Source organism: Cavia porcellus, unplaced genomic scaffold (genome assembly GCF_034190915.1).
Source record: "Cavia porcellus strain 051 isolate PalLab524CR breed Dunkin Hartley unplaced genomic scaffold, mCavPor4.1 scaffold_21, whole genome shotgun sequence".
In the NCBI taxonomy this organism is placed as follows: domain Eukaryota; kingdom Metazoa; phylum Chordata; class Mammalia; order Rodentia; family Caviidae; genus Cavia; species Cavia porcellus.
This window is the reverse complement of record NW_026947504.1, coordinates 64,358,689-64,384,619: the sequence shown is the minus strand read 5'-3', so window position 1 is coordinate 64,384,619 and position 25,931 is coordinate 64,358,689. Positions and strand designations below refer to the sequence as shown.

At 35.7% G+C, this 25,931-nt stretch overlaps 1 protein-coding gene across 4 annotated transcripts in view; it reads right to left on the bottom strand.

Moving 5' to 3' along the window:
* Positions 1-3,602: 3,602 nt before the first annotated feature.
* Fndc3a (fibronectin type III domain containing 3A) overlaps positions 3,603-25,931 on the bottom strand; it is a 174,440-nt gene continuing 152,111 nt past the window's right edge. For all 4 annotated transcript variants that reach the window (XM_063232790.1, XM_063232791.1, XM_063232792.1 and 1 more), the window contains 12 exons: positions 22,278-22,416; positions 21,036-21,104; positions 19,942-20,060; positions 18,244-18,349; positions 17,979-18,154; positions 16,224-16,337; positions 15,352-15,501; positions 14,965-15,251; positions 14,658-14,870; positions 12,277-12,443; positions 11,247-11,374; positions 3,603-6,109 (listed from right to left, as the gene is read on the bottom strand). In XM_063232790.1, coding sequence (XP_063088860.1) covers positions 5,795-6,109; positions 11,247-11,374; positions 12,277-12,443; positions 14,658-14,870; positions 14,965-15,251; positions 15,352-15,501; positions 16,224-16,337; positions 17,979-18,154; positions 18,244-18,349; positions 19,942-20,060; positions 21,036-21,104; positions 22,278-22,416 — 1,983 coding nt within the window. In that variant the 3' untranslated portion in view covers positions 3,603-5,794. The remainder of the gene's footprint in view (positions 6,110-11,246; positions 11,375-12,276; positions 12,444-14,657; positions 14,871-14,964; positions 15,252-15,351; positions 15,502-16,223; positions 16,338-17,978; positions 18,155-18,243; positions 18,350-19,941; positions 20,061-21,035; positions 21,105-22,277; positions 22,417-25,931) is intronic.

Genomic DNA, 25,931 nt, shown 5'->3' with positions numbered 1-25,931 from the left:
GAAAAATGACCATATTTATAACTTTTCTGCACACTTTTGATTGTGCTATTATGTACATGATGAGTCTCTTTTCTTCTGAGGGCAGAGATCTGCTTTCAGTAAGTATTCACTAGAAACTTACTTTCGTTTTGACTATGGAAAACTGATTTGAGGCTGAGCTTGAATGTCTTCGGTACAACTGTTATCCTTCATGAATGCGGGCCACATGCAAGGGCAGTGTTTCTTCCCCCAGTAGTGGGGATTTCATCTAAAGCCTTTTCACTGAGCCACGTACCTCTGCCCCTGCCCCTTTTTGGCTTTTTGAGACAAGGTCTTGTTAGGTAGTCCAGCCTGACATTGAACTCACTCATATATCCCAAATTTGTCTTGAACTTGGTGGTGATCCTCCTGCCTCAGCCTCCCAAGTGTTGGGATTACAGGTGTGCACCACCACACTCCACATGGCAGAATTTTCTTAACAAAACCTACTGTTGGGTGGTATTAAGTATATTACATTTTAGGCATGATCTCAATTTGTTTTCACTCACTTCCCGGCTTCTAGGATAGTCAGAGTCCTGTGGTAGATTTGAATTGAGTTTTTCCTACCATATCTGGTCCTCAAGAGTTAAAAAATTAAAAACTCACAAAAACCATGTGACTAAATTTAAAAACAATGAAGCTGTCTGTCTCCACATAGGTATGAAGTCAACCAAAGCAGTCATGCCAACCTGGATATTAGCACTAGGGAGACAGAAATCCCAGTAAAAAATCATATATTAAGAGCTGGTTCCTTGTTTATAAAGTTTCAAATTATGGAGTTCAGGTAACCCACATGACATATCCCAATAAATAGAAGATTTTACCCAAAGGACTAGGCTACCCTTATCTTTGACACAAGCTGAAACAAACTCTTGTGCAAAAGGACACTGTTTCTTGTTCTCTCTTGAAAACCACCAGTCACCACCTCATGCGGAACAGTGGCTGGGCTGCACAGCACCCACTGCTTATGAAGTTTCTGGGTCTCTGGGAGGACATATAGGAGAAGCATTGAATCTTTTTCCCCCTTGGCACTGGGAATCAAACCCAAGGCCTTGTACATAAGCTTGCATTTTACTACTGAGTCACAATTCCAGCCCCCATTCCTATTATTTTGAACCAGTCCTTTATATTTGGGAAACTTAAGTAAAGCCCCAGTGTTTCAGCATGCCTTGCAAAACAGGACGACTCAGTCTGGCCATAGTCTCCAAGGCTGTCATCCAAATTCTCTGTGCAGCAGTGACACATGGAAGAGCAAATTCAGCAAACTATACTGTGAAAGATTCGTTACACATTTGGCTGTTTCTTTAGCAATTTTTTTGTTGGTCCCAGGTTCTCCTAAAAGGCAGGCTCAGTGTGGCAAAGACCGGGAGCTCCTATGAAGGTGAGTGACCAAAGCACAGGTCTTGACCTACTATAAAAAAAAGTCTTACTGTGCAGCGGCTGCCACTGGTAAATGGAAATTTGTAAAAGATACTTTTTCCCAGTCATCCTAGAACTAGAATGGGACAGAGCAGGCATTTATGCACGAGCAAGCCAAATCTCTTAATAGCTGTCAAGCACACCTTGATATTTAGTTGTCAACTGGGCTTTTGCAGATTGAAAGGGTGGGCATACGTGGGGAGGTGAGGGAGTTAGGAAGTGAAAGTTGGCTTGTATTCTTAGCAAGGCAAACTTAATGATGAGGTTGGTTTTACTGACTTGGTAGCAGATGCCTAGGACTTTCTAGTCTCACGTGATCTATATACCGTATTAATTTTGGGGCATGTCATATTATTTTTGAAAAGTTGAAGTAAAATTTATGTAATGTTAAATGAAGCACTTTACAGTGAAGGGTTCAGTTACAGTTAGTGCATCCACAGCATCTGTAACCAGAGGTTCTTAGTTATCAAACCATTTTCATCAACTCAAAATGTAACTGCATATTCCACTGACCATATTCTCCCCATTTCCTCCTCCCTTCACTCAAGGCAATCATTAATCTGTCTCTATGGATTTAGTATTTTGCGTATTTCATTTAAATGGACTCGTACGACATCTGACCTGTATCTGGCTTCTTCCACTTTTTTAATTTTCACCTGCATTTGTAGTACTTTTGCACAATGTCATTTGGGAGGAAGAGAGGTACTTTCAATCTTGGGCGAACATTTAAGAAGATGGTTGCTTCCTAGGGCCAAGTATGGATTCCAAATGGGAGTCAAGTATCAGAAGACGAAATTAAAAATGAAAGAACTTCGCCTTGTGATAAATTCTTTTCTGATTTCCTTTGGTTCATTGCTGTGGGTTATTCTGGATACGATGAAGTGCTTAGCATAATGCCTGGCATATAGGTAGTATTTGATAAATGTTCTCATAAATGCAATACTAATTTTTTTTTTGTCTTTTTCCTTTTTATCGGTACTGGGGATCGAACTCATGACTGCCTGCTTGCAAGGCAGGCGCTTATGCCGCTGAGCTAAATCCCCAGCCCCACAATACTAATTTTGATTTCCTTCTTAGAACTGAGGACTTTTGGGACAGCAGAGGATAAGTACCCTAGTCAATTCCGATTCCTGCTTCATTTATTTGCCATCTGATCTTTGGGAAGACAGCTTGACTTCACTGTGCTCCAGCACACACACAATGGAGGCTGTAAGAGGATTACAGGAGATAATGGAAGTAAAGCAAAGAACACAAAGCCTAGGACACATTAAGTGGCCAAGAGATACTAGCCTTTACTGACTGATTCAGCTTGTCTAGTCTTGAAGCCCTTTTCACGTAAAATTTGTTTTCAATCCATAGCTTGTTTTCAATCTATAGAAAATTTATAGTTTGTTTTCAATCTGTAGAAAAAGAGGTGACAGGTGCAAAGCTACAGGTAAGTATCGTCTTTCTCAAAGCTGGACTCTTCCTCAGCTACAGTGATGGTCCTACATCCAACATAGTTTTCTCTCCCTCGTCTAACATTTTAAACTTTACCATGTGGTAGTTTCAATTAGAGATCCACTTGGACTTTAAAAGCAGTGAGTCCCCAAGAGAAGATCCATGGAATAGAAATTGTGAGGGGAGATGAGACAGAAGGCTGGACTTCTCGGTGGAAGGCAGACCTGGCAGTACTGTACTACTACAAGGCAGGTCCTGGGCCTCGGGTGGGGAGAAGGAAGGTGCTAGGACATGGGTGAGGGATGCAGGAAAGGCAGAGGAGGTCAAGGTTGTTTCCTATTGAGTAAACTTTATTTAGGAATGGGGTTTCCTTATATTGCCTAGGCTGGCCTTCAGCTCCCAAGGTCCTCCAGCCTCCTAAATAGCTTGATTACAGGCATGTGCCACTGTCCCCAGCTTCTCCCTCCCAATGGGAAGTTTAGCCCATTTTATTCTTTATGTAAGTAAAGTAAGGTGTTTAATGAATTACACACAATCAAGGTAGTGGGATAAAACTTCTAATTTCGTTCTTTAGTCTACTGTTCCTATCTTACAAAATGAATATAGGTCCTCACCTTGAAAATTTGGACACTACTAGGAAAATTAAGCCCACTGGAAGAGGGGAGACATTACTTTCTCAAACAGGCAGCAAAGAATGAGATGTATGTGAATACAATAAACATATCTCAAAAAAGAATGATACAACTTTTATTTTCCATGGATTTTAAAGATACTTTTGCTACACAGTTTATGTATTCTTACGATAGCATATTTTTCATTTGTATGAAGTTCAACCTTTACAATTTTAAGGTGATATGTTTGGTAGTGTATCTATAATCTTTAAAAAGTTTAGAGTTTTTGGAATGTACAGTATATGAGGTAAAATCAAGATTACATTAAAAATTGTTTTCTCCTCTGCATTCATTTTGCAGTGAGGCTCAAATGGCAAGTACACAATTAAATGACATTTACTATCAAAAATAGGAGTTCATTTGAATTACTATGAAAAACATAAGCCACTGTAACTTGTCACAGTGGCACATTTTACCATTTTAGACATTCAACTATATAGAAATCTCTGGGCTCTTACACTCAAACTCATTTGTACTGCCAAATGTGGCATTTTTAAGAAGTTTCTAGAAAATAATCGCAATTTTGGGGGGGAAGATTATCATTCTATACATAAAGAGATTAAATAAAATGTAAACATACAGTATATTATAGTGAGAGATCATTCTTACCACTTGGAAAGGCCAAGTTTATCCGTTTCTTTTTTGAACAAAGGTTAAAGATTTTGTTTTTCTACAGCACAGATCATTTGACATAAAACAATTACAATACATGCCCATTCTATTATAGGGGAAATTCTTCGGAGATCTTCAAAGCACAAAACGTATGTTTCTTTTTTCAAAGACAGACAGAAGTGCTTAGTAATCACTAAAATGCTAATTTCAGCAACTAAAAATTAGTGATTCACTATCCTAAAATTCAAATAATAAATTAAAAAAGCTAGTTACAGGTGTTTTACAGGTAAACAGATGTGATAAAACAAGAATTGTAGATAGTTTCATTACAAACTATTATTACTGGCAGTCATGAACATCTAGGCAAGATGTACAATGTGATACTTGACAAAAATGCAATCTGATCATCCAGTAACTCACAAATGCCAAGTTCACAAAACATTAATGAATTATGCAATTGCAAAGTGCTCTAATGCAACATTAACCACATGCATCAACAATTTGGAACAGTATCCAAAAAGACATTATACATAAAACATTAGTTTTTCAAGAAAGCAGCTTGAAGTTGATTGGTGCAAATTAATTTTGTCTTCAGATTTGGTGCCCCAAATAAAAAGGTTAAGTTTGATTATGAATTCTGATGGTAATGGCAGTAGTTATGGGAACAGCAGCAAAACTTACGGGAGTCCTTCAGAATTAGCCTGCACCAGAGACGGAGTATGTTTATGTATCTCTATACTTGGTGTGGGTAGTTTTGATATATTACGTAAGTAGGTGTATGGCCTTACACAAATGCACATGGTTCAAAGGCTCACAAAACAGAAATCAAACAGTTTTGAAATTCAGAGTGTGTTATAATTAATTTTTAAAAGTTATAATCTAAAAGTCCTGTTCTTTTCCATTTTCTCAAGACCTGCAGAGGTACTTTTTGAGTAAACATTAAAATATTTTTAGGCTGTTTAAACTGCCTGTGCTTTCTTTAAGTGACGAATTTGGGAATTCATGAAGATATACTTGGAATGAAGAACTCCACATTTATCAAACGAGAAGCTCCCTTTTTTCACACATATTCTTTCATCCAGTTTGTTTGCTAAGCCCCTCCAGTTATTCATCATAATCCCACTTACCAAATAATTAAGACAAAGGAGGAGGTAGAAATACAGCACTAGATTGCTTTCACAGCATCACACTTGAACATTTTATATAGCATGTTAGTGTAAATTCTGGTCATTCTCAAAATTTCGGTTGATAATCTTTAAAACAAACAGGTTATCACTGTTACACTCATGCTGACTGGTCAAAATATCACTTATAAATTGTTGCCTCTTAGAAAGTTTGTTCTATAAGAAGGCATGTCAAAAAAACAAAAAAAGTAAAAAGTTACAACCAAAAACAAAACAAAAATCCCAAACCAAAAAACCCTCCCAAAATTGGTATTTCTGCGGCTTGCATTCTAATAAAGTGCCAGCCTCTCTACCTAGCAATATGTATAATCACTGAAAATGACAAAATGATGTGCTACATAGTCTAAATGCCAGTGCTAAATGCCACTGTTTTTGTAAAAGCAATACAGAAATAATTTTAGTACATGACAAAATAAAATGTGATACAGTGTTAAAAATAAAGTTATATTTTCATTTGATTACAAAGTACTGAATGATGAAGGCAATCAAAATGGAAAAGAAAGCGAACAGCACGAGGATGACGGCGGCACACTGCTCGTCGCTGAGGCTGCGCGGGCTCCGGCTGCTCTCCACGCTGTCTCTGCTGGTGCTGGCTGGCAGTTCTGTCCGCTGCGAGACGAAGAGCACCGTGGTGCTGTAGGGACCGACGAGGTCCTGGTGCCCCACAGGGTCCTGGCACTGGCGAATGGCACACACACGGAATCGATACTCACAGTTCAGCTGAAGGCTGGAAAAGCGGAATGCAGAGTCGGGACCTCTGTAAACCTGTTAAAGAAACATTACAAGAAAGAACTGTGTGCGAAGGCTGGACAGAAAATGTGTTAACAATGACAATCACTTTTGACGTGAGAGCTAGGGAATGGCACTGATTTTATACTTTCAGTGACATTTAAGAAACATCTTTTCATTAAAGTACTTGTCTGTCTGCTACATTAAGGGTGGGAGAAATTTGAAAAGTGAGAATGCATGATTACCCTCGGAGCTCCTAGGTGAGTCAAGGAGTAAATGTGACGTTAAGAGTCATGAAGGCACCCCAATCATGAAGCTCGCTAAGGGACTGAACTGTGGAATACAGTGGCACTTGGACGTAAGGTTACGCAGCCCTGCTGTAGTTGTTATAGAGCTGGAAATGACTTTTAAGTAAAAATTGGTAGGAAAAAAATTGGAACTAACCTGATACTGATCATTGATGCTTATGATACTGATGAAGTTAGCTTAAGTTGGAAAGGAGAAATTGGGGGGGAATACGATGGAATCAAAGTTTTTAATTTTTTGTTTTGGATATATACAGGATATAAAAGGAGACAAAGGTAGATGGAGACACACAACTGGAAAAAACAGGTTAAGCTGCTAAAGCTAATTTAAGAAGGTTTATATACCTGAAAGAGCAAGCCTCAAGCTTCAGATGAGCTGGGCTAAGTCTCAGAGTGAGGAATACGAATTAAAATACTATGCCTATCATCACTCCCTCCCCCATTACATACTTGACCTTAATTAAAAAGATTAAAAATGCTAAGTTAATAGTTTTTGATTTTCAGTATTACTTACAGGTACTATCACATAATTAGTAGAGCTCATTGATTATGACTCAATTATCTACTGATGCAGTGAGGCAAATATCAATGCAGATTTACAGTTAAGAGAATGGGAAGTAAGAAATTACTATTTTCACTTTGTATTTCAAGAGACATGCAGATTAAGATCATAAATTTGTACACATCCAGTTGTCCAAGAACTTCCAACAGCATGCCAACTGCAACAGAATTTTATAGGGAAACTTTAAGGAAATTCTAAGGTTTCAAAAATATTCATCATAATTTTAATATTATGAATATACTGTAGCATGGAGAAAATAACAATAGAAAATTTAGGGTCGATAAGAAAGAATCCACTATCTTACCTATTTGCACATCTCTCTCTGTTCTAAAAACTCATTTGCTTGGTTAGATTTAATCTACTCTGATTTTGGATTTTGATACATAACATCGGGTTCTACACAGCCCAGGTACCAGAAGCTGGCCTTCCGCACCTCCCAAGTTGGGCTGGTTGGTTTCTGCCCCAGCATAGTTAGTGGTCTTTGAAACGAAGTGCTTTCTTTCTCCTTACTGTGAGTGAGTTTAATTACCGTCTGCTAAGTGCAGGCATACAACAGTGGGAGAAACACAGTCCCTAAAGATTTCATTAGCCGCCAAAACCACCAAGTCGGCTTGCCTTCAGTTTCCTACCTGAGCTGATTCACACTTAGTTGTCTATGAGCTAGTTCAGGTTGGTTTTCTGGCTTCCTGGAAAACTTGTAGAGTTAATTTGTTTTGGAAGTAGTCCTACTTTCCTCTAGATTCTCTCACCATTTGAAAGCACTTGCATTTTTGGTTAAAAAGCACTTGCTTTTAAAGATGCATACACTTCTGAGTGGATTAAAGAACCAGCAGACACCTAACCTGTATAAATCTTCTTCCTCATACAGTGCATATGGGAGTTGGGATGTGTGTGAAAGAGGGAGAGGAGGCAAAGGCAAAGAGAGTTTTGGAGAACGGATGCGATTCTAGATGAAGTGCTGCTGTGGACAAGACATGCAGCTCTACACAGTCACTGACTGATGGAGGAGGATGAAGAAAGGTAAGAAAGCCAATCAGCTGATCCAAAGGCTAAGAGTCCTGAATATTTGTTACCATCCAGCTAATGTGCTTTCAGATGACTCTTAGTTACTGAACATACAGCTTTTTAAAGGCTAGTCTAGAAACTATCAATTTCACTTTTCGATTATTTTTTATTAGTACATTTGTAGTGAAGCATGATTACATTTAGTATGGGAGTTGGAACACATACAGAACACGTCTTAATTTTTTTTCTTGTCCTAGGTCTTACCTATCATCCCGCCCTGCTCCTGCCATCTCTTTGTCCCTTTCTCATTTGCAAAGCTCTATTTCCATCTGATTCTCTCCCCGCCATCTCCTTTCCCTCCCCTTTCCCCTCCCTTCATCTTGTGGTCCCTTTCCCATTTGGAAGAGATCTGTCTACTTCCTGTTACCTATCTTTATTTTGCTCTTTATATTGTTTTCTCAAATAACAAAAACTATGTGACATTTAAGCTTGTGTGACTTATTTCTCATAGTACCAAGGTGCATCCATTTATCCACAAATGCCTCAAGGTTATCCTTCTTTACAAAAGAGCAGTATTCAACTGTATACTGTAAATATCACACTTTCTTTGTCCATTCATCTGTTAATAGACCTGTAAGCCATTTTGCAGACTTAGCTATAAATTGTGCTGCTATAAACATGAGTATGCATGTATCCCTTTAATATGATGTTTTTAACTCTTTCAGGAAGCTACCAAGAAGGGAAACTGAGTCAAACAATTTCTAGTTTTAGTTTTTTGAGGAATATCCATACTGATTTCCATAGTGATCACATTAGTTTACATTCCCACGAACAGTGCAGAAGAGGTTCCTCTTTCCCTACAGCCTTGCTAGCATTAGTTATTAATTGATTTCTTGATGACACTCATTGTTTCCAGAGTAAGATAAAAATCCCAGTGTTGTTTTAATTTCCATCTCTCTAATGGCCAGCAATGCTGAACATTTTTTCATGTATTTATTGGCCATTTGCACTTCTAAGAACTGTCTATTCATTTTAGTTCTGTATAATTTGACTAGGTCTCTTATTTTGAAGAGTCTAGCTTTTCTGAGTTCCTCATAGATTCTAGATGTAAGTCCTCTGTGTGAGGACAGCTGGTAAAATTTTTTTTCCGTTCTGTAGGCTGTCTCTTCACTTGGTTGGTTGTTTCCTTCACTATGCAGAGGTCTTCTAATTTCCTATAATCTCATTTGTCCTATTTCTTGTGCCACTGTTGAGCAAGAAAGTCTTATGTCTTTAGGAGTTGTGCCTGTTTTATCTTCCAGCAGATTAAGTATTTTTGCTTTAACATTTAGCTCTTTGATCCATTTGATTTTAGTTTAGTACATGGTGAGATATATGGGTCTAAATTCATTCTTCTGCATATGGATATTCAATTTTCCCAGCACTATTTATTAGAGAGACTATCTTTCCTCCTTTGTATAGATCAAATAGCTGAATGAGCCTGGGATTGTAAGAAATGCTGGACTTAATCATTACTCTCTATAAAGCAAGTTTTTCTTATTATGATCTTTATATGGCTATACAAAATGTCATCATTATAAAATTTTTGCTTACTTGGTAAGATTCTAAACAGCTTTCTTGAAGTTATAAAAGTAACTTAATGTAACTTCCCTATAACTCCTATAAGTATTATTTAATGTGTACTGAATATCAAGTAAATTATAATTTGTTTTTTACAAACAAATTCCATGAAAAGAAATTGAATTCTTAAATAAATGGCCTTCAAATTTTGGAACATAATTTGCCAGTAAATTTCAGGATTTTACAAATAGTATGAAATACTAATCAATATTTTAAGTTTATCTCCTATAATCTAAGTAAGTGTAAGTGATGATAAACCTAATTTATTATTTTTTCTTTTAGAGTTTCATGATGTAGTTCAGGTTGATCTTGAATTCACTATGTAGTTCATGCTTATCTTTAAATTTTGGCAATTCTCCTGCTTCAGCCTTCTAAGTACTAGGATTATAGGCATGCACCTCATGCAACTTAGCTTTTAAGTTAAATCAGAGTTAGCATGGCTGTTTCAAGTAGAGACGTAAGCTTATTAAAATTCATACATTACTCAAATGTGGGATCCCTGTTTCCTTTAAACACATAACACAATTAAATTTTCTTTAATATTAATTTTGCTTCCTCCTTGGAAGGAAGCTTGCTTATCTGTAAATTACATTTCAAATTTAATTATGTCAACTTACGGATGGCTTAATAAAGAGAAACAATCATATGCCACATATAATTCCACTGGGAATTTCATATTTTTAGTTAAGATACTACATTTCTATGTAATTTAGAAGAAAACTGCATATTAAAAATTATTTTATTAATAACCAAAACAGCACAAAGCTAGAATAAAACAGATGAATGATTTTCTAGTGGGAAAAGAAAATGCAAGCTACAATAGAAACAACAGTTTAAAAGTCTTCCAAAATAAAGTGAATAGCAAAACGGGGAAATCAGATGGAATGCTTGTACATACTGAATCATGTTTTTGTAACAAACACTGACAACTCCCCACTCTGTTAATTCGTTATATATCAGGCAGCTATCTTTGAAATTTTTCTTCCAGGAAGGTGTTACTTCCAGACTTTCATAATAGTAATTGTACCTTGTATGTAAGTACTATAGTGTAACTACTACCATTATAATAAAAGTCTCCTTAGTGGTCTCTGTACTTCTGTACTTGTCTCATTTTAGTTTCAACACTATAACTAAAATGACATTGTGCCTAATTATGTTGGCTGTGCTGCCCAAAATGTTCTATTGCATTCTGTTTTCACATGCAGTAAAAGCTGCAATATAGTATAGTTTTAACATCAGTAGTGGTGAACCTATGTCATAAGTAATCATAGCAGACTGTTTGTATTATTGAAAGTTCTAATAGGTTTGCCAACACTGTCTATATGATCTCCTTATCAGCTTAGAATCCTTATTTGTGTTTTTTTCCCCCCTACTACAATGTAAGCTTCTTGGCAATAAAGACTTTTAGTTCATTGCTGTATCCTAGCACAGAGTTCAAGGAATACTTGCTGAATGACTGATCTATTCCAGTGTAGCATATGACTAAGATTTTGAAACCTGAGATATCTGGAACATATTATGCACATATATTTGGACCATATGTACATATTAAAGTCTTATGTACTGAACAAACATTTCTGAATTAGAAAAGTAAAAAGATGGTCAAATCTTGCTCTATACATAAATAAAAATGAAAGAAGGGTAAAAATATATATTAACAAAATTGTATCTTGGCACGTACCTGTTTGAATTCTGAATCTTTTCCCACCATAACTTGAAGACTGTAAATAACTGGATCACCTTTCATTGGCTGTAAACATTCCCATGTAATTTCACAAATGTGATCATTTATTTTTTCTATTTTGGGGGCTATGGGAAACAAACATAAATAAGTTCTGTTCCTTTTGATATTTTAATGTGGTACATTCCACAGATACTTGTTTTAATTAAAAAAATTAACATTTCTCTAAAATCTAGTTATATAGACTTCAAAATAAATAGCAGTGAAATTTTGAAATCTACGTATGAATGGGTTAAAAGCAATAATCTTCCTAAGGCTTACACACAAAACTGGATGAGGGAATAGAAGAGTGACTATGATGCTCAACATTATTGGAAAGACTATTCAAGAGAAGACTCTGGATCAATGAATGATACAGTCAAATACCTGATCCAAGACACTGTTCTAGAAGTCTGTGTAATCAGTCAGTCCTCATGGTCTAACAAACTTAAGTCTTTCTGGCTAAATGTACAAAATGTGATCTTTTTTTTGTGGTATGGGTGACTGAACTCAGGGCTTTGTGTGTGGTAGGCAAGCACTACCGCTGAGCCACATCCCTAGCTCAGACAAAATGCTATCCTGCCAGTGTCCTTTTAAAATAAAGATGACTCTGAATACATACACACATGTGTATACAAATAAGTGTACATGCTTGTGTGTAAATTTGACTGACAAATCCAAGTTAACGAAAAACTTGTTTTACTTAGTGAAAGACCTCACTTTCCCTCTAGAATCCAAATAAATGAAATAATGTGACTTAAAACTATTGTTTAATCTGTTCATGTTAGTTTATTAAAAAGATCACTAACTTGTATTCAGATTAGGTTTTGTATATCAATATACCAGATAAAACAGCTTTTATTTCTGAGTGAAAATCTCAGTAGGTGGGCTTGTCTATACAATTTTAATAAAAGCAAATAAAGCAATTTATGAAAATACATTTAAAATTAATTTATTATTAAAGAAAATAACTACAGGATGTATAACTTACCTTTCAAGGCAGCTGGGACAGATTTTGGAGTAGTGAAAATATATTCTTGGGAAAGGGGACCTTCCCCAGCTTCATTACATGCTTGAATACAGAACTTATACGATGTTGATTCATTGAGTCTTTGTACTTTGTATGTATGACATGGTCCTCTATACAAGGAAACAAACCTAAAAAGGAAATAACTATTAAATAAAACTCTTACCCTATAAAAAATGTTCATAAATTACTAAAAAGTACAGTTGAGCTTATTAGGGTTAAGAAATTATTCTAAAAACTTAATGCCAGGAATGGTTTGTCACTCCAGATGCACCCATGGTTTTCAACAGATGATGAGTATCATAGACTCTCATGGTAGTATCATGGTAGCTTTTTTTTTGGTACTGGGGATTGAACTCACAGCCTCCTCCTTGCAAAGCACGTGCTTATGCAGCTGAGCTAAATCCCTGGCTGACACTATTCTGATGTGGCTTCCTCAAAGTCGGTTGTGAAATTTAGGGTCTAGTCATCATTAATTGTTTCTTTTCAGGCATCTGGTCTAGCTTTGTTCCTCACTGCTATCTTTTAAGATACACATTTATCATGAATTATTTCTAATTAACTTCATATCCACACAATTTTTCTTCTACAGCACTGAACTGAGCTATGGATTGTGCCTATTTAAATTTTATTTTTATTTGGAAAAAAGATAAATTTTTAATTCCCAGACATAATTTTAGTGATTTTTTTTAATACAGCTTCATGTAGAGGTATGAGAGAATTAATCTCACATTATCTATGTGAATTGTCTGACACAATGTTTCTGTTGTTGCTTGGTTTTTTGCTATATTAAGGGCTGAACCACGGGCCTTATGTCTGTTAGGGCAAGCTCTCTACACTGAAGTAGATTCCAAGCCCATCTATTTTGAGACAGGTCTTGATAAATTGCACAGACTTGACTTTTGATTTGCCAATCCTCCTGCTTCAGCCTCTTGGATAGCTGGTATTATAGGTGTTTGCCATCCACTTGGCTTTCTGATAGAAGGTAATATTATATACATTCCTTGTAATATGTTACCCGTAAGTTAAATGCTATTCCTCCCACTTTTTTTGAGACAGGGTCTCACTCTTAGTTCAGGGTGGCTTTGAACTCGCTATGCAGCCCAGGCTGGCCTTGAATTAGCAGTAACCCTCCTACCTCAGCCTCCCAAGTGCTGGGATTATAGGCATGTGCCACCAGGCCCAGCCAGTCTCCCAATATTTTTGATTGGTTGTTTTAAAAATTTTTGGACAATGGGAAATGAATAATGAATGCTTGTGTATTACTAATGACAGAAAACATTTATGTACAACTACCATGAATGTTTCATATAAAAACAAAAGTTAACCCTGGGAAAAACTGTTAAAACTATTCTAAATCCATTAGATAAGCAAAATTCTAGTAAGTTGAGTAAAAAGTAGAAAAGTAAAGTGATAGCTGGGCACACAGTCCTGTGATGCAGCACTCAGGAGGCTAACAAGGAGAATCACTGCAAGATCAAGGTCAGCCTGGGCTACCTAGTGACTTCAAGGCCAATCCGAACTACAGAGCCAGACTTTATTTTAAAAAAAGAAAAATTCAAATATTTAAAATAGTAGAATATTAACAACTGTGGAGAGTAGATGGGACTGTTTATGTGGGATATAATACGAATAAAGTATCCTAAATTTGTATTTGAAGAATTTTTGTTGAGATAGGGTCTTGCTATGTAATTCAGGCTGGTCTTGAACTCACTATGCTGCCCACGCTGCCCTCAAACTTGAGGCAATCCTCCTGCTTCAGCCTCCCAAGTGCTGAGATTACAAGAACATACCACCACCACACCTGGTTCTGAATAATTAATGTTACAAATATTGTAACACTGTAATTGGAGTGTAGTAGGTTGGTATATGGCATGGTCTATGGGAAACATAACATGTACATGAAAATAGAAGAAAAATAGGTAAGAACCTGAATGAGAGGAAGGAGAACAAAAAGACTGGATAATTAATCACAGACTCTCCAGTAAGGAAGGGAATTGTGCTTGTTTAGTGTGCAGGCCTGTGTGTGGACCATGGGAGAATGAGATACAATCCCTGCCCTTATGGGTCTTGGAGGTTGTAAGTGAATCATGATCACTTTCTATAAATGACTTACTAAAATCACTCACAGTAAATAGGTTTGAGAATAAAAAATTGCCCACTTAATTTTTCCCCTTAGCATCCTACTCGTAAAGACGAAGTAGATTTATTTTTTGACAATCATATATAACCATGATTCTTTATGACAGTCTTGACCTTTTGTCAATTTATTCTATAGTTTAAAAAAATTTATGCACTTAAAATATATATAACAAACTATATAAAAAAGCAAGCAAAAATCCTACCTTCCATTCTTATCCTCCATCTGAAGGTGGTACTGAACAGAATCTGATGACAGTGTTTTTGGACTTCCTTCTCCCCATTTCAGCTTGAGGTTCTGGTGGTTAAAGGCAACACATTCCAGACGAGGTGGATCAGGAGGGAGGGGCTTAGTTTTCAGTTTTATCATATGGCTGAAAGGACCAGCTCCAAGGCTATTCAAGGCTTGAATTCGTATTCTAAGTACCACATTAAAAAAAGAATTTAGTTTATGATTATTTTAAGTGTTTGTCTGGTCTAGGTAAAAATTTACATAGTTTTTGTGCAGTGTACCTGTATGTTGTATCTGGTTGCAAATTGTCTATCACATAGCTTGAAATCTTTCCAACTGTCAAGGGCTGTTTATCTCCAAAGTCTATGCTGTAGGCAAGGATTTCTGAACCATGGTCACAAGGCTTTTCCCATCTTATTGCAAGGCAGGTAGAAGGTGAATAATGTGGATTTTCTACATCATCATCATCACATATTTCTTGAAGACAAGTCACGATGGCAGGAACTGATGGTGGAGTCACACAGGCTACTACTTCACTGAAAGGGCCTGCGCCCACAACACTCAGAGCCTAATAATTAAAAAAAAACCTCCAAGTTAACAAAGACATGACCATAAAATTGCAAAAAAAACATAAAATTCTGGGCAGAGTATGCACTGATCACTTTTACCTGGACTCTGCAATAATAGGTAGTTGCTGGTGAAAGTCCTTTTAGTTCATAACTGAGGCCAGGCCCACAGTAACATATCTGCATACTTCCTTCAACGCCTCCCCACTCCAACCGATATTCGGTGACATCAGTTCCATTACTCAAAGGAATCTTTAAATTAAGAAAAAGATGAAGATTTTAGTCTTGATACTGACTGAATAACATTTGGGTAAAAATGTTCTTTCCTTGAGTGTATTCAAAACTGGATTGCTTTAGAATTTCTTTAAAATATTTAAGCACAATCAATACTACAGTTTTATTCATTAAAATGATCTGAATTTAATTAAGACTGATCAAAAATACAACTTTGTTTTGAATTAGAGGAAATATGATTAAGAATCAGTTTAGAAAGGAGTATTCTAAGGCAAATATACTTTGAAATAATTCTGTTAAAATGTTAAACCACTCAAGGACGTTTTCCTTGTTAAACTTCAAAAACAGCTAAAAAATATAATTACCATGATTATTACTATATACAAAAATACATTGCAAATGATAAATATAACAGAAATAGTATTACACTAATTACTATGAATGTTTCTTCCGTGCATTAACTTCACCAGTAGCTGAAAAATATCTCAGTACTGAGAAAAAACCTTGGATAAAAATACAAAGTATTTTATTACGAACCAAAGTTCAAATACTTGAAATAGCACTATATCTTATTCAATTCTTCACAGAGAAACAGAACTCATTATTTACTATATGAATTTAATTAGGGCTTACTCTCCACATAATAATTCAGAAGGCAAAATGAGCAATATCTTTATTCTTCTATATAAACTATACCAATCAATTAGAAAGGAACCTTAAAATAGCGGAAATTATAATACCTCCCAATTTACTTGTGCACAAGTTGCAGATCTGCATGTCACTTGAGGGGGTCTGCACTGATCTGGTGGCCCAGGGGCTGTAGTAATATCACATTTTTCTGAAAAGGGTCCAAACTAGAAAAAGAAGCATAATCAGTGTTTTTATTTTTTACACTTAGTTGGCTGCTGATTACACAGAATTCTGTATTAAAGATTCACTTGTAGGGAGTAGCTGAAGCTGGAGATTGAGCACATGTGAGGGGGTGATAGGAGAGGATTACGTACCCTTACAAAACAAGCTGCTCAGGGAACAATAAGCCTGAGGCAATCCAAGCAATGGGTTGCAAGGCAAAGGGGTGTCATGTGACTTTATCTGGCTAACTATATAAATAAACTCCCCTACAGAGGCTGAGCAGTTCCTTTTCTCCCATCCCCTGAGGACCCATCTTTTCTTTATTTTTCCATATCCCCTCCCACCCCCAGCCCCGAATATCTAGAGCTGCAGCCAGATGCTATATTCCCTGATAATTAAGTCTATCTTCCCTATCCTTCAAGGTCAGTTTAGTTAAAATTTCATAAGCATTCACAGAAAATAAAAAGATTTAAAAATATGGATGTGAAGGAAAGAATTTTTAAGTTTTATTTACTATACTTTCTCCTATTCATAAACTGGTTTTTGTTGGGATTGAATGAAACTATGTGAGGAATAAAATAAATACCAAAGGGATATGGTAGGCATACGTTATACCTTAAAATCTGGATTAGCCCTGGAAGGGTGTAAAACATGTATGGTATTTCTTTGGGTATACAGAAAACAAGCCTGTAAACATGGATTAGAACATCAGTATTAAAGGTACCATTCACTATGTACTGCAGCTTGTGGAGTTTGTAACATGGTGATTTCACACAGAAAGGATTTAAAGAAGCTAAGCTAAAGCTAAAGCTTAGCCGCTAAACTAAATCCCCAGCCCCACCTACAATACATGTATCATAGAAGTTTTTTAAAAGTTTACAGATATAAATCCAAATTGAGCTGGAGACAGGATACGAACTATTGTATAGTTCTCTAAAATCTGAAATAATGGCACCTGTGAAGTTTAATTTTGTAAAGTTTTAATTACAGAATAGTTTACTCATTTGAGATTAGGAAATTCCTACTTTATCATTAGAGAAACTGACTGCAGAGAGCCGAAACTGAAGCGAGAGGAAAAGTGTCATCACTGAGTGAAAAGAACTTTGGCTTTGGAGTCTGACAGACCTAGAGCTTACACTACCACCAGTCTGTGTGATTATGGGCAAGGTTTTTCTGAGCTTTCGTTTCATTGTAAACTTCGTTATAAAACGAAGATATCACCCTTTTTTGGCCTATTTTATTGAACTCTGTGAACATACAGGTAATATTTTAAAAATAATTCACCCAAAACCAGAAATGCTTAAAATATAAGTTCCCTTTTTGCAAAATAGGAATCACAACTAGTTTCTAACTGGAGGTAAATGCTGCATATAGTTAGGCTATTGATTAAGTAAACCTTATTAATACTGCCTGAAAGGTAAACTTAACTTGATGGAAGTTTAAAGCCACAAATTCTAAGTGAAGTTTGAAAGTACTAAGATTCTCTTAACAAATTGCAAGACACATTGACATTTTATTTATCAATTATTAAAAATTATAAAAATTATAGTCACATGTTGAAAGCAAAATGGTCTCCATAGTGAATGTGACACACTAAAAGGAAACACCACTGCGATTATCATTCGTCAGCATGGTCTTCTCACCCCCATTTTATTAGCTGCACGCAGTCTGAAGCTGTACGTCTTTCCAGGGAGAAGGCTGCTCACTGTACATTCCACTTCAGAGCCTTGGTAAACTTCTCTGGGTTCATCTTTTTCTGCAGGAGACATTTCAATGCCGTAACAGGAAATGGGTGATCCACCATCAATTAGTGGAGGGCCTATGGTGAAAAGATTTATCAGGTGAAGGTGATGAATATTTTTAGTGGTAAGTTAGTGATAATTTATTACCAAAATATTTGGAAATTACCCCATCGTAACTGTATTTCTTTTGCTTTGGGTCTACCCTGTAATCTGGGAGGAAGGCATGGGCCAGGAGGCACAGCTGGTGTCTGCACAAGTAAAGATTCAGAGACCTGGCGGAACAAAAAAAACAAAACAAAACAGCCCCTAAGCAAATCATCAGATTGCTTTTGGTAAAGGAAAATATTATAAACACAAAGAATACCACTAATGTGAAATTTGTACTTGTCTATTTACAAACGAGATAAAATCCTGAATAAAATGAAAACCTAATGAAGTTACTGAAACACAAACTTTTATAGACAAAGACATACACTATGCATCCATGATATACAAAGAAGGTTACTGAAAAATGAACTCTCAAACCCTTTCCATAATTAAAAAAACCCACCAATACAACTTCATAGGCAGTACTTTTTATTTTGTCCAAAGGGAATCACAGGAGGGATGTCTTAACAACCACTAAATTTTGGCTGTCTTGTTTTTAGGAGGGTTAGACACTTGGTTACTGAACTTTTAACCTATGTGCTAGTTTATTTATTAAGAAGAAAATTTTTTCTTTCCACCTAAAAATTCTAATATCTGATAAGCTTTCTTCAGGTACTCAGTACCTTTTAGGTATTTGGTGTTGCTTTTAATTTTTATGTGTGTGTACATATATACAGATGTATGTAAAATCTTTTATTTGTATTTTAAAGAACAATGTCTTAAAAATGCAGACATATAAATTCAGTGCTCTATTTCTTACCTGTTTTGTATTAAGGTTTATACTTAATATACTTTATAACCACAAAAAAGTATTTGTACCTAATTTTATTCAGAAAGGTATCCTATATAAGAATGCTATCATGCTATATTAGAATAGGATTCTGTGTAAATGTATGACTTTTCTAAAGATTTTCTTTTCTTTTTTAGAATCTGGGGATCAATCTCTGGATCTCACTCACTCATATGGTAGATCACTGAGGCATATACACTTCTGAGGACGTTTTTCTTAATGTATAAAATGATGCAAATGGATGATAAGCTAGTTTAGCAGGACTCACATGTGGTTTCACAATACTCACATTTTCAATTAAATGCTTATAATACATTTTTAAAATGTACTAATGTGCTAAATAAATGTTCCAAGAAATCACCTTTCATTAAATTTATTAAAAAATCACTCCTATTTAAAACTTACTTTTCCAGATCATTGTAAATATATATACAGTCAATGAATGGTGTGTTTAAATCCACTTTTGGTCATATGCCTTTATAGTAATAAAATAAGGGCCAATTTTTTTGAAATAATTTAAATAGTAAATGATATTTTGTTTCTCCTGACACACAATTTATGGAGTAGTAAATCAGCCTGTTAAGTATTTTATTTCTGCTTTTGATTGGTATGCTGATATGGTTATTAAGCAGTATCTTAAAACTTATCTTTATAAAATTTTCTCCATTGGTTTTGTGATTATGTATATATATATATTTTTCAACGATAAACTGCAAAGAGAAGAGACAGTCACAGAAATAGTATAAGTGAAATATTAGAATACTCTGGTAACTATAACCTTATCCACTCAGGAGTGCAGAAAGTACTTTTCTAATTCACAGACATATTTCAATATTTAAGGTGGAATTTGGAGATTCTGCCCAGTCTGGCCAAACTTTAACAGTAACATCATAATAATCATCATCATCATCTATAAATAAGTATTACCGCACTCTGTCCTCCATCACTGATGCAGTAAACTCGTAAACGGTAGAAACAGCCTGGATTCAGTCGATCACAAAGATGTTCCCTAGAAGCGCCACTGTATATCATATCCCATTTATTTCCTATAAGGTAAAGAATTGTGTTCAATCAGCTGTAAGGTAATGTTTAATGTTTCGATATCATGGACATGGCACGTATCCTAGCTTCACTAAATAAGTGTTTATATAATTTGTCAGAAATAATTCTAGCTTGTTACATGTTTCCTGGAAATGATTTAATTTTCTTTTTATGTGTAGCTTCTTAGACAAATCTGCATGGCTTTGTTGAAGTGAAATATCTCTATAACTTCATAAAGACTTTGGCTTAGATTGATAATGTGCTTTTACTTAAGTATTTTAAATGTGTTTACTGATCCAGTAATAACATTATAACAAACACAATGGAGACAGCCAATATCATAGGAAGTTCGGTTTTAATTAAAAGACATTCTTACTTTTTCCAGGAAATGTCATTTCATAGAGATAAAAAATCAATAAGTGTGATATTCAAGCATAAAGTTCATTTGTTGTCATCTTACTAAAATGAATATAAATTGAGTTAAATTTTAGAAGATAATTCTCTTCTGGTACATGTAGGTATAAATCTAACTGAATAACCTTTAGGAGACTTCAGTTATATAATGACTTAGCCTGGGTATATGGGTTCAAGCAATGTAAACAAATGAAAAAAATGTGAATATAAGTAGGTGTACAACAGTCTGACATTTGATTTCCTGTAATTTTGGAGGTTATAACAGACAATTTTTTAAAAAAATTTATTTAAGGAGAAAAAGAAAAAAAAAAACAGGAAAAGGGTACAAGTTATACAGAATCTCAGAAAAAACAAAAAGTAGGAAATCACTAGCTAACAGATTACATATTAACAGACAAAATCTTAACTGCTGCAAACAAAAATCAAGGACAGCCCAGGTTAAGTAAATACCTTTTGAGGTAGCAAATAAAAAGAGGGAAAAAAAAGATATAAAATATAAAATCATAAAGAATATACTGAAATAATAAGAGAGACCTAAAATAAATCTGTCAAATAGCTATTCTTACCATTAGACCCTTCTGCCATCTCCACTACATACTTATTGATGAGTGCCCCTCCATTGTCTTTTGGTGGATCTACTCAAAAAATGAAAGTGATATTAGTCATAGTATATTAATTATATTTCCCCATGTTTAAATTCAGCTCTTTGTTCCAATTTTTAATGGCTGCACAAAATTCCAGTCACTTTAGACTCTCAGGTAGTTTAAGATTTGTGGCTATTTTTCTAATTACTACAAAGTCTTTTTACTGATCTGAATTTTTTAGGCAGGCATTGAGTTTCAAGCATTATATGATCTTTGCATAACTAGTATACAAACAGTTGCTCATGAACTGTTTTGAATAAGTAACTGGCTTCTTCTCTTGAGAGCTAGGATAAAACACAAAATTCTGGCTGCAAATTCAGTTTTCTTTCATTTTATATACTATGGCTTTTGCTCAGTATCTTACAGTGGATGCCCAGTACTTTTATCAAATATAAACTTAATTATTGTAGACATACAGTCTTCTACAAAAGATTCTCAGTGAATGATTTACTTGTTTCTTATTGGACTAACAAATCTGCTGAGAAAAGTTTTTTTTTTTTTTTTTTTTTTTTTTTTTTTTGAGATATGGTCTTCCTATGCAGTTCAGACTGGCCTTGAACTTAGGACAATCCTCCTGCCCCATCTCCTGAGTGTTGGGATTACTTGTATGTGCCACCACACCCAGCAGAAAAATATATTATTACCCATAAATAACACCCTTACTAAAAACCTGACACCAAAATAAGAGATAACTGATATATATCTTAAAACCAGTTACATTTATCTGGTGGATTAACTAGAATTACTGAACTCATGATAACGCTTTCTGTACGAAAACATAAAATTCAGAAGTTATGTAGATCATTAGTGTTGCTTTCTTCTAAGTGAAAACCCTTTTCTGAGTTTGGCCTTTTTCTGGTAAGTTGGCCCACCATAGCGGAATACTCTTCACAGTAACCATTGTAAAGCATGGCTGAAAACCATGGCAGTCTTGTAGCTACTAGGACATTTTGTATCCATATAATAAGAATTTAAACATTAAGGTGGTAGTTTCATGTTTTTTTCCTCTTCTAAGTATACCTACAGTAAATATTTAGACAAAGGTGATCACGGCACAAGTCCAGCCATCCAGATTGCTCTGAAATCTCTTTAAAAATATTTTCATATTTGAACTAATTTAATCAAATACAAAATATTAATGCATAAATAGTCATAGTAACTTACCCCAAGTTATTTTAAAACTGTGTGAGTGTATTTTCCCTTTAATTGAAGGCTTCACAGGTACTCCTGGTTTATCTGGGCAGGTAGTAAATTCTACTACTTCACTTGGATTACTTTTACCTTCTGAGTTGTAAGCAATAACCTGTGGTAACACCAAGACAGCATAATATGTTTGACACCTGATGATACAGGCTTAATGAACAAAACGAGAGAAAAACACGCTCAGCCAAATGATTAAATACGTTTTCTGAATGTGATGCATGTTGGAGAGTTGTTTGTCTTCACTTGGGGGTTGTCATATACAAAGAATATTAAGTATACTTTCCATTTGGAGTCAGTCCTGTTAAGACTAACATTCTGACACGGTGACAATAGTCATCAAAGCAACAACCACAGTTTGATAATCCTTGAGGCACTTTAGGTTTGCTTTACTTAATTTGTGGGGCTTTGCAAAGACACCCACAAATTCTTTCTATATTCTTTATTCAAAAGGTGAAGCATAGTTCCCCATTCCTTGTGTACAACTTGTATAAATGAGTTCCTGAAACAATGTCATAGAGATAACAGTATACATAATCTGCCTATGTTCAGAACACTGGGGTGATGATCTGAGGGGTCCTGGCAACAACTATGTGAGTGAATTTGGAAGCAGATCTTTAGGCCAGTTGAAACTTCCAGATGACTGCAACTACAGCTGACATTTGGAATGTAACTTCTGGAGACCCTTAGAACCACTCAGCTAAACTATTCCTGGATTCTTGACCTTAGATGATAAATATCTCAGAAACTGAGATAATAAATAATCCAGCTTTTTCAAGCTACAAAGTTAAGGGGTAATCTTACTATGAAGCAGTAGAAAAATATGTCACATCTAGGTGTCAATTACATTTGATTTTAGAAATTTAAGTATACCTGTGCTTTTTACTTCATTAAAGACACAGCCTATCATGCTATATGACATTTTGGGAAAGGTGAATCTATCATGCTCCCAAATAACTCTTGTATCCCAGGAGACTGTGCTAAAATTTAGCCCAGTTGCTCAACTTGTTTAGGTTTCCTCAGTTTTCTCACATACTCAAAATGGATTTTCTCACTTCATTGCTTTACAAATGAGATGACAAAGGAGTTTAAAGCTTGTCTTACTTAGCATTCTACTTACTTTATTACAGGAGATTTTAATTTAATAAGTCTTTCTAAAAGTCATAAAGATCCACTTAACAAAAGCATTAAGGCAGTCTGTGTGTCTATATGTTTATAACTATTTAAGTACTGCCCCTTTTTACTGTAAGTACTTGCTTCAGTTAGTCATGACATAAAGTCATAAAATAATGTTTTTCTCCCAAATTTTACAAATAATCAGAACATTAGAAGTACTATTCTAAGAACTTTAAGTATGATGCAATCTTTAAAAGAATTTAGGAATTTCCTTTTTGAAATGGCGTCTTGTTATTTTGTACAGCTGGTCTCAAACTTCTAAACTCAAGGGTGATTAGAACTGTGGGGGACTGGTGGCGGCTGAAAAGATAAGAAGTATGAAATATAAATGACCTTTATTTTGAGAATGCGGGGAGAGGCCCCCCACCTCCCCAAGGGGCGCGGCATGCGATGGATCTCTCCGTGGAACACGTGGAACACGTGGAGTGGGGCGCGTAAGTAGCCTCGGCCTGCGGTGGAACCCAAGGGGCATTAGGGATGCACAGGTAGCCCACTGGTCTTAGTTTGGCGCCAGAGGTAGATTCCTAAGGGTGGGGGAGATAGGAGCTCCTTGGCTTTACTGGCTGCAGTATCCGGCCTGGGTCAAAACCCTTCAAAGGGGTCTTCTTGCTTCAGTCTCTCAAGCAGCTTGCTATAGGTGTGAACCACTATACCCAGCTCTGCTTTTATTTTCTGGCTATTATGAATAAGATGCTTTGAACATTTGTGTACTATTTTTCTTTTCCCTTTTTGTAGTGTTAGGAACTACACAGCTGTGAACCCACAGCTAAGAAAGTACTGCTCCAGCTAATGAATTTAGAATCTTTATGTAGAAGACAGACAATAAGCTATTCAAAGGAGAAGGACTACCAAGGCCTGAAATCACGCAGGAAGGCTTTACAAAGACAAACAGAAGTTATGTGATGTTCTTGGGCAACAGCTATGAAAGAGAAAGCTTGGGTATGGAAGAGCACAGAATTCCTAAGAACAGAAATGAAGAGTAAACGGTGAGCTCTCTCAGGAAAGGATGAGCAATTTTATCAATCTGGTGAGGAAGCTGGAAGTGAAAGCAGTTACGTTTGAAAAAATGAGTAAAAAACTGAAAGAATCTTCATTAAAAACTGAAGAATCTTCATTTCAAACTAAGGAAACTGTTTCACTGAGGGAAACTTGTTGTTCATAAAAATTAATCTAGGTGTAGACCAGAAGTAGTATTAGAAAGTGAGAAAAGTACCAGAAAAAAGTTAGGGACAGAACATGTTTGGAAATACAGTATTCCTCAGGACAGAAATCATAGCGTGGAGAGAACACCCCCAAGAGACAAGAGACTCTACCAACAAGACTGAAGACTTAGCTGGGACACACTTCAGCTAGGGCAGAGGAGAATGCATACAATGGCCCTAAATAAGATGAACACTAGGAGGAGAATGTGACTGGACTATCACTGAGGTATAAGTTAACATCACACATAGAATGCTGAGAGAAATTGCTAGTCCCAGATTCTGTTTTGATTTGCTTCTACCCATGAAAAATTCTCAAAAACAAGGAACAAGGTGAAGTAAAAAAAATCTGGAAGGCTCTTAGCTTAAGATGCTCAAACCTTGATATTTAGAAATCTTGTCACTTGAAAAACTAGTTTTCAGGAAGCCAGATACATAAGCTTAAATACTGCATCTGCATGGTTTCTCTTATACAAGAAACCCAGCTAGAGGTTTAGCTCAGCAGCACAGGTGCTTGCTTGTCAAGCACAAGGTCATGAGTTCAATCCCTGGTACAAAACAAAACAAAACAAAACAAAACACAAACAACAACAAAAAAGAAACTCAAATTATAAATAAAGAGCAACATAAAAGACAATAGAAAGAAGAGTGATAGCTCCTTCTCAAATGGGAAGGAGATTAAGATGGAGGAAGGGGGAAGAGTGGAGAGCAAGAGGATGGAAAAACGGAATTCAGACATGTCACGTACATGTACCAACTCCATACAAGGAATGTAAACATTACATATTGCAAGCATATACTGAAAAAGTAAAACGAAGTTGAAGAAACAAAATCTCAGCTTACCAGATACAGAGTTAGAAGCAATGGCCACCAGCCTCTGAAGCCCTTCATGTTTTTAAAACAAATTTGGATACCAGGTCGTGATTTCCTTTCCAGTGAGCCATTTAATGTAACCAGGGTGGTTTATTACTCCTAATTTTAAAAATCCTCATTGCTTTATGTTTTACAATTTTATTTTCCGTCTTCTTCTGTCCTCAAGAAGTTTTCATTGTCCTAATTTTGTCTCAGTATTTTAAGTATCCTGGGATTATCCTTAGTATGGAATCTAAAGTTCTAGCATTTAGTAAATAAACGAACTCACCTTATATTAACTATATTCTTATCTTTTAAATGGATATCCATGCCTTCCATCACTTTAATCTGTATTGTCATACCTTCCTGTGTTTGCTTTGTTTCCTGAGGC